Genomic DNA, 9,470 nt, shown 5'->3' with positions numbered 1-9,470 from the left:
GTATTTATAATAAATCTAGAAAACCCTAATCTTAATTAAAATAGGAAAACCATTAAAATATAGAAAATACAAATAAAAGATAATTATCTAAATTAACATAACTAATAAAATAAATAACAAGATATTTGGAATAAGCAGAAAGTTTGATTTATACCTTGTTTCGATTTGATTAAATTCATCAAGCAGGAAGTTGGTTTCAAGAAGCTATCAAAAGAAATTCTTGATCGATCCAAGAACAAGTCTCTAAAAACCCAAAAAGTTTCTTGATCGACCGTTCAACCTATTTGTCCGCTGTATCAGAAGCCAAGCTTTTCCTCTTCATATGGACTTGGGTGAGCATCGTTGCCAATTTGCCATATGTAAAAACCAATCTTCATCACCATTTTCGTATACATATATATATATATATTTACATAATTATAATTCATTTGTATACAGTGATTCATAAAGCATTAACACTTTAGCAGTTGATGCTTTATCTACTCTGTCCATTCGTTTAATAACAATAGATTGGTTAAATGCACTAAGGAATTAGTATATACGCAGATAACATATTATATATACTTGTTTGTCTTTTCTACATCGATAAAGACATCATTACCTAGAAAGTGGACATACAACCTTGTCATTAATCACCATAGTTAACAACACCAAAGCATATTACAAACCGCAAGCAGAAATAGTAGTTAATGATACCATACATGAGCCTCCTTATTTATTATATTGATTTCAACAGATAAAAGAGTACACACACAAACACGAGGGGAGCCATATATGACCATGATGGTTCGAAAGATAGGAGGATGGCATTTGTTTAAGCTTTGACGACATGATTGTCCATATCAGCAGCCATGCTCTTGACAAACTTCATGTAGTTGATGGGCTCAGGCGAGTCATCGGTTCGTTTCTCCCAGATCATAGTGATCTTGCAGATGATATCATCAGGCGACTTTTGAATGAACTGAAAGATGACGTCATACACCTTAAGAGTCTCCATCACGTGACCTTCAAGACCTCTAAAAATGACCGCATTGTTCTCATCGTCTATCTCTCGCCTCTCCTTGAACACCTCCGGTTTCCCATCTTCATACACATTAATTTTATATAAGTATTTCATTCATTAAGTTCGCACCACCATATGTTTGGATATATATGTATTAAGAGATTAATGTGCCGAATTCACAACAGATTGAATCAATTTAGAGAGAGATGAGTTTATTGTCAAACCGCTTGATCAATGTTATACTAACTATGAAAATTGGTGAACTACAAGTTCATTAAATCTGTACTTGACCATCGCTATAGCATGGCAATACTATTAATTACTAAAAACCCTGGTTTTAAGACGTTGCTTATAATCAATTATGTCAAGTGTGTAGTTATCCCAGTTTCAAAAAAACAAAGTGTGTTGTTACCACATGTGTAGTTCCAAATCTTGATGGCTCCATGAGAGTCCCATTCGCCATCGTGGACGGTGACACCTTGGATGTGGTGGCCGATGGCGTCGGGAAAGAGGTGGTTCTCATTTCTCCATCGCTTGTAGTGTTTCTCCGCCGATCCTTTCAACGGAACCTCAGTCACATATGTTCCCGACGTCGCCATCTCTCTCTTAATAATCTTCTTTGTGTTGTGAGTAAAGTGCGTGTGTTTTATCGGTTTGTTTCTTTGGTTGATGAATATTTTCCCTTGTGATCTTCTTCTTTATATAGAGAGATGAGGTTAAAACAAATTTTACATTAGACAGTTCTTTTACCAAGATGTCTCTCACTTCCATTGTTACAATATAATCTGATCAAATTTTTACAATATAATTTGGTGTAAAGAAATTAATAAATTAATTAATGTGTAAGGTGTCGTAATTCACGTTTGTCAAGTTCTTGTCGTAGAATGATAAGCATTAACATGCATTTAGAAGAAGAAAAAAATGCATCGTCATATATCAATCAACTTAGAAAAAATACTATACTAGATTTAATACGTATTTCATTACTTGTCCTGTCCATTGGATCCGTCCCCAAAACAATATGTGGCAATTTGCCTAGAAAATCATTGTCAAAACATTATGGAAAAAATAAATTAGTGAAGCAGGTAACAATCACTTTCTTCGACATATAAAATAAGTAAAATTCGATAGAAAACCTGATTGAAAATGACCGTTCGGTTTTAAATAGTAGTATTAAAAAGAATATGGACGAACGATTCGGGTGAATTTGCTAAATATTCATAAGTTGACAAAAGAATGAAAAATATAGTCATTATACAGTAATTCAAGATGGATGAGACAATTTGCGCAAAACATGACCAAAATTTCTCTCCAGACGCGTGCGCTTGATGTTGAAATGCAGAAGATAAAATTATCATACTATACTACACACTATTTAGTATAGTAACACAAATAATTTCACTCTAACTATACTATATTTCATTTAGAATAGTATGGCAATTGATGTTTGTTACCAACATAATGAAACACAACCAAATAAACCCTAAATCCGCTATCTAAACCCAAACTCTAAACACTAAACTCTAAACCTAAATTCTAAACTCTAAACCCAAACGGTAGACCCTTAAACCCTAAACCCAAACCGTATACCCTAAACCCAAATTCTTAACCCAAGCCGTAAACCATAACGGAGCTACCTAAACCCTAAATAAAAACTCTAAACCATAAACCCAAACCCTAAACACAAATTCTTAACCCAAACGGTGTTGAGGTCAAAATCGGTCACGACGGAATCAATGTCTGAAAGTCCGTAAAAATCGGCATGAACATTTTTACGAAAAATAAGTCTTCGGAAAAGATTTATTTTTACGGAGAATCTTGCGGAGAAAACACATTCACGAGACATCGGACAAGAGCTCGAAAAAGGTCGCTACGCAACGACCGAACACGTGCTCCGATCGGTCGCTACGTAGCAACCGAGTTCGAGCCAAGGCTCGGTCGCTACGTAGCGACCGAACGTCCATTCCGCTCGGTCGCTACATAGCGACCGAGCTCGAGTCGAAACTCGGTCGCTACGTAACGACCGAGCGCTCGCTACGTAACGACCGAGCGCTCGCTACGTAGCGACCGAGCTCGAACCAAGGTTCGGTTGCTATGTAGCGACCGAGCTCTTCCGCTTCCGAAACGTCGATACAACATTAGTCCGTGCATTCTCGTCTACCCTTCGGTGCTATCTCCCGAAGACCGTAGTGAACCCATTTGACGATTCCCCGCCATTCTAAGTTATCGATCAAACTTTACTGTAAAAACGGCGGAAAGATCGTTCTTTATCGAAAGAAACCGTAATAAATGCTTCGAGTCGGAAGATGGCCCAAAGGGACCTAAGACATGATTCGAAGCCCAACTTACGATTTCTTAACCAACAGCCCGTAAGCCGCATAACGGTTTACGCTTGGTTCGCAAGGAAAGATAAACGTCAAGTTTCCGCGGATAAATACAAAATTTTGAAGATAATTACGAAGATCGGAAAAAATTGAATATCTCAATTTTTATGCTATGACGGCTTAAGGGCAGAAGGGGAAAAGCGTAAACCGACCTTGGAGACCAGTATATAAGGAGTCCTAGGCGAGAGGCATGGGGGGAGAGGATTTTTGAGAGAAAACTTAGCACTTAGGGCAAGTAGGCAACTTTCCGTTTTTGTTATTCGAGCTGTGACTCAATTAGGTTTAGCCGTCTTAGGGTTGTTAGAACTAGGAATCTCGCCGACAGCTCTCGAGCCCAGGATTATACCTTGTTGTAAACGCTCATACGCAAATTCGGAATAAGACTTCTCTTTGCTCTCTTTTTGCGATTTCATATAATTTGTCATTGTTATCTCGTGTTCTGATTGCTTAGCGTGTGGTATTAGCAGATATCCGGGACCTCTGGGAAACTAGGGTTCTCCTACTTTCCTTATTTAAACGAAAATCGACAGTGCGAATTTTGGTTCCCACAGTTTGGCGCTAGAAGGAGGGGGGGGGGGGTACGGATCAATCTAACTCTCAGCCACAAAACGCTGGATCAAAACAGTGTCTGGAAACACGAAAGACAAAATCGCAGTTCGCAACAACGTTGGTAAGGCAACCCCAGCCACCACTGCGCCTATGGACAACGATTACGCAAACGCTACAGTACCTAAAAAAAATCGAAAAAAACCTAGCCGCGACTTTTCGCCAACAGGAAGTGCTACAAAACGAGCTTGCGATTTCTCTGTCTAAACATAAAGGAAAATGATAAATTTTATCAAATCCCGTAAGTTTGGCTCATTTCCGAGCTAAAGAAGTTTCAATGCATAAGGGTTTTACCAAAACACGTTTTCCGAAAACTTTTCGGAAGGGTAAAACTTGTTCTCCCAAGAACGCATACAGCTCCTTTGCTACGTAGCGACCGAGCAAGCACACAGCTCGGTCGCTACGTAGCGACCGAGCACGCACACAGCTCGGTCGCTACGTAGCGACCGAGCACGCACACAGCTCGGTCGCTACGTAGCGACCGAGCACGCACACAGCTCGGTCGCTACGTAGCGACCGAGCACGCACACTGCTCGGTCGCTACGTAGCGACCGAGCACGCACACGGCTCGGTCGCTATGTAGCGACTGAGCTCAAGCCAACTCTCCACTCGCTACGTAGCGACCTGAAAGGCCTCAGAAATGTCCTCCTTTGCGTTCTCGTTTGAATCCTCATCGAAACACTTTTCGTTTCGTCTCAATCGGAGTTTCCATTGAGATTTTACGACGAAAACAAGTAGGACTCTTCTTGGCTTGCTTCCACTCGCTACGTAGCGACCTGTCAGACCTTCACTCGCTACATAGCGACCTGTCAGGCCTCAGAAATGTCCTCCTTTAGGTTCTCTTTTGAATCCTCATCGAAACGCTTTTCGTTTTGTCTCATTCGAAGTTTCCGTTGAGATTTTACGATGAAAACAAGTAGGACTCTTCTTGGCTTGCTTCCACTCGCTACGTAGCGACCTGTCAGACCTTCACTCGCTACATAGAGACCTGTCAGGCCTCTAAAAGGTCCTTCTTTAGGTTCTCTTTTGAATCCTCATCGAAACACTTTTCGTTTCGTCTCAATCGGAGTTTCCGTTGAGATTTTACGACAAAAACAAGTAAGACTCGTCTAAACTCCTTCGCTTGCTCCTACTCGCCCTTACCTCCATCTTTGTGTTGTCCTTCAAATCTCGATCGAAACGTCTCTTGTTTTGTCTTTGTTGGAGTTACCATTTAACTTTACGATAAAAAAACCCGCATAGACTTGTTTTCTCGCTTGGATTCAGATTAATCGTATAAAACGGCAACGGTTAACTTAACACCTTAGCCGCCTCAACTATACGATTACGATGAATCTTTTTATAAAAATTGACGTCTTATCTAAGGAGAAGATAACAGCTAAGTTCGGAAGATAAATGTCAAGTTTAAAGGATAGAGCCCAATATCGAAAATGGCGAACATACACGAGAAGAAGAAGGAGAAATAAGCAAGCAAAACTGAGAAGAGACAAAACTGCGTCTTCGAGAGAACTAAGGTATTTCCGACTTGAAATTTTTGAAAATCAGACTTGGAATTTTCGTAGGAAATTACTAAGAAATAAAAACGCCTTTGAAACTGCCATAGAACTTTAGGGAACGTAAAACCTAGGTGGATAGTCTGGCGAACTAAGTCTTAGGCGATTTTTCTTGTCTCGATATATCGTTCCATAACTGTTCAGCCAGATCTTTCAAACCGATCTAAACTCTCCGAAAATCGAGAAACGATCGCCACGCATATCAAGCTCGCTTCCTAAAGAGAGAAAAAACTAGATACATGAACGTCGTCATAAAACCGATTCGTTTCTAGCAATTTTCTCGGAACTGACATATTCCAAGTCGTCAAAGTGGAAACAAACCAAATCACAGTCCAAGCATTGTCTTTAAATCGTCCAGGATTATTGATCAAGAAACGTACACAACCCTTCAAAGTATCAGTTCAACTGTTTTCTTTCGTAAAAAGAAAAAAAAGGGGAGTAGGTACGTATACTATACTCGTATACTCCCAAAAACTTTTGCAAATCGTCTCAAATAGGCAAACGACAATCTAAAATTCGTCTAAACGCTAGCAACATATCCAGACGATCATGAACATAATCTCAAAGACTATACATCATTTCTTGTCACAATCATGCGTACAGAAAACATATACCAATTTCAAACTGAAACTCGACGATTAGCCAAAGTATTGAAGCCCTTTCAAGTTTTAGAAAGCCAGTTTCGTTTAAAAATTTCTACGAGAAATCTTCAATCACCAAAGTATTTCTTTCAGTTTCCGTTGTACCAAGTGAGTCACGGAAAAGCATCGAAAACATTTGTGACGAAGAACACTCGAGAATAGATGTAACATCGTGCACAAAGAGACGCTTTCCTCCCGATGGTGGCTAGATCCACCTCTGGTTGACCAGTTCGTTCCAGAACGAATGTGTCTGAGAATCCTTTCATAAAACCTATGAAAAACGTTCTGCGACTAGATCGTAATGAAATAAACTTCGGTAACACTCCATGAGTAACTCCAAGCAACTTTCACCTAGGATCAAAATCACAGAAGAAACGTTTCTCGTGAAACCCACAGAAACAACGCTACTTTAACATATGTTTACAAATCACCGATCTACAACCTTCGTAAAACCGATCCCTCTTACTTACGCGAAAAATCCTTTGTACAATCAGACCAAGTCTTAGGAGGAAACTTTCTAAAAGTTAACATAACATGCTTTATGAAGAACTATACGGCTCGCTGGCTTCTGGTTTTCTTTTCCCTCGTTCACATCCGAGAAGGCAGTCGTCCCGCCACTGACTCCACACTGGTTATGTAGCAAACCTCTTGGGCTTCGTCTTCCTCAGGCAAAAAAGATTCGATTTTCATAAGACTATAGGTCACATTATACGAAATATTAGTCGTATAACTGAAACCTAGAGCGGAGAATCGTTTTCTACGACTATCGGCCATATTAGCATGGATAACCCCGGCAAACTTGGCCTATCAATCTCGACAAGCGCTCTTTGGCCCTCGGTCAATTACGCCTTCCACTAAAGGTCCAAACCGATATTTGCCTTCCCCTTTAAGGACGATCGTAATCTAACATGACCTTAAATGTTAAAGTACCATGGTCTAATCCTTGACCTACAACATCCTTGGCTATCTGAGTGAACACATCCCTCACGCCAAGCCAAACTATTTGAGAAACCATAGCTCCATCACTTAACGGCTAAACGACAATCTACAATTTGTCTAAAAACGTCGTGTGACTATTAAGAGAATAATTATCGTATAGCCTACAGTCGAAAGTCATATGATAAATTCTTCGTAACGAAACTCAGTCCTAACAACCAAATGGTTAAAAGAAGATCTAAACTTTTCGAAAATTGACCGAGTTCAATACGCTCCACAATTCACTTTAAGCCCACAACGTTTTACCCATAATACGCGGCATGTAAGGAAAGATTCGTAACAAAGCTTCTAGAGCTATACGAAACTTCCTTAAAAATGCACGAAATAGATCTCGGAAAGCCAACACTTCACAAAGCACTATGAAGGAAAACGCTTCTTCCCATGGAAAAATTTACGCGACACCTCATTCCTAATTCCTCGATCGCAAATCAAATTATTAGCATCCAAACAGGAACAATAATTTTGGCTGCGAACATCCGTAGTCAAACAAGAACGTTTCTCAAACGCAGGGCTAAGACTAAACCCTTGCAACATCGCAAAATATCATCAAGCCCGCGAACATTTCAAGTACGAAACGCGGCATACGAAAGAATAACAAATCATCAGCCTCGCGAGACGTCACAGACGCCTGAAGATTTGTTCTTCGATGAAATTTCCTTCCTCGATAAAAACACTTTCTTGGAAGACCAGACAGTCATACGCACTAACATCTTCTCAAAACATATCCTTCGCGAAGACTCGAAGCGGTATTTTTTACCATTAAGTTTGTTGCTGATCACAACGAACTCTTAACGTCCTAAACAGATTTAGCCATCTCGTGGAGATGACTCTCGTATATTCGACACAAGGATAATAGCGCTATACAAGAAACCCAAAATTTTTGGTCAGCACTTCCAGGAGGCTTAAAAATTGTCCTTGGAGAGATGCTCGGTTCCAACCATACAAGTCGTATAAGCCGAGAACCTATTGCGGACTTTAAATCGGTATGGAACCAGGATGAAACTGAAACGGGATACGTAAGTCGAATTAGTCATCGCACCCTCTAAAACCAGGAGTAAACCTAGGTCTTGCCCTAAACCCAGCGCACTGGTCTCTAACATCTCTAGGCATAGTATCAAAAACCTCGATACGAGATCCCAAAATTTGTCTCTTTGCCAATATTCGAGCGTCTTTAGAAATCCCGCAAGTTTACACACTGCGGAAAACTCTCGAAACAGATCACGGATATAGCAGTTCACACAGAGTTAGATTACGAGATGACAACTCGTAGTCTTCCTTCTACACCCTTATAAAATGCCATCGGCAGCAACACACCTGATAACCGTTACATAAAAACTAGACCGTAAAGGTCTCTCTGGAAAACAAGTCTTAAGAACCTTAACTCGAAGACAAACTACAAAAGACTTGATCCCTGCAACAAGGGTACGTAGGCAGCCGTCATAAGGCGCAACCCCAATTTTATCGCATTCTACTTTTAGAAGAGCGAGAAGACCACTTACCACTGAATTTTTCGACCATTAATTCCGCCTAACTCACCTAACTTGCCTAACTTGCCAAGCCACTCGCTAGAACCTCACGCTATAAGCTCATGGTTCTAACGAGCTGGGGGGCTAACTGTTGGGGTCAAAATCAGTCACGACGGAATCAATGTCTGAAAGTCCATAAAAATCGGCATGAACATTTTTACGAAAAATAAGTCTTCGGAAAAAAAATTATTTTTACGAAGAATCTTGCGGAGAAAACACATTCACGAGACATCGGACAAGAGCTCAAAAAAGGTCGCTACGCAACGACCGAACACGTGCTCCACTCGGTCGCTACGTAGCAACCGAGTTCGAGCCAAGGCTCGGTCGCTACGTAGCGACCGAACGTCCATTCCGCTCGGTCGCTACGTAGCGACCGAGCTCGAGCAGGTGCTCGGTCGCTACGCGCTCGCTCGGTCGCTACGCGCTCGCTCGGTCGCTACGCGCTCGCTCGGTCGCTACGCGCTCGCTCGGTCGCTACGTAGCGACCGAGCTCTTCCGAAACGTCGATACAACATTAGTCCATGCGTTCTCGCCTACCCTTCTGATGTGCCCTGGTTCGTGGATCAGTCCATTGGAGCCAACCAGCATGGAGATCAGGACGTTCTGAACAATTTGACCGAGGTTCGTTCATCCGACCGTACCGATCAGACTGACCGAGCCGTCCAGCGTGCGTCCCGATTGGAGCTTCGGCTAGAACCACGTCCAGACGACCTAACCGACCGAACCACAGCCCGTCTTCCCCGACCAACTCGACATTCTAA

At 41.3% G+C, this 9,470-nt stretch overlaps 1 protein-coding gene across 1 annotated transcript; it reads right to left on the bottom strand.

Moving 5' to 3' along the window:
- Positions 1-597: 597 nt before the first annotated feature.
- On the bottom strand, positions 598-1,710 carry LOC106427997 (MLP-like protein 328). The gene is made up of 2 exons (XM_013868730.3): positions 1,416-1,710; positions 598-1,083 (listed from the first exon to the last, which is right to left on the bottom strand). Exons 1-2 carry the CDS (start codon positions 1,600-1,602, stop codon positions 815-817), a joined length of 456 nt encoding a protein of 151 aa, XP_013724184.1. The 5' UTR covers positions 1,603-1,710; the 3' UTR covers positions 598-814.
- Between the last annotated feature and the right edge of the window lie 7,760 nt (positions 1,711-9,470).

The sequence above is a fragment of the Brassica napus genome, chromosome C2 (assembly GCF_020379485.1).
Source record: "Brassica napus cultivar Da-Ae chromosome C2, Da-Ae, whole genome shotgun sequence".
NCBI classification, from domain to species: domain Eukaryota; kingdom Viridiplantae; phylum Streptophyta; class Magnoliopsida; order Brassicales; family Brassicaceae; genus Brassica; species Brassica napus.
Note: the sequence above shows the minus strand (reverse complement) of the source record. Positions and strands in the feature narration are given on the sequence as shown.

What these genes read in the sequence shown, in the direction of transcription:
- LOC106427997 (XM_013868730.3), bottom strand. Translation starts at nt 1,602, where the DNA reads ATGGCGACGTCGGGAACATATGTGACTGAGGTTCCGTTGAAAGGATCG. An exon ending in GATTTGGAACTACACATGTG is followed by an intron (nt 1,084 to 1,415) that starts GTAACAACACAC and finishes ATGTGTATGAAG; the next exon opens with ATGGGAAACCGGAGGTGTTC.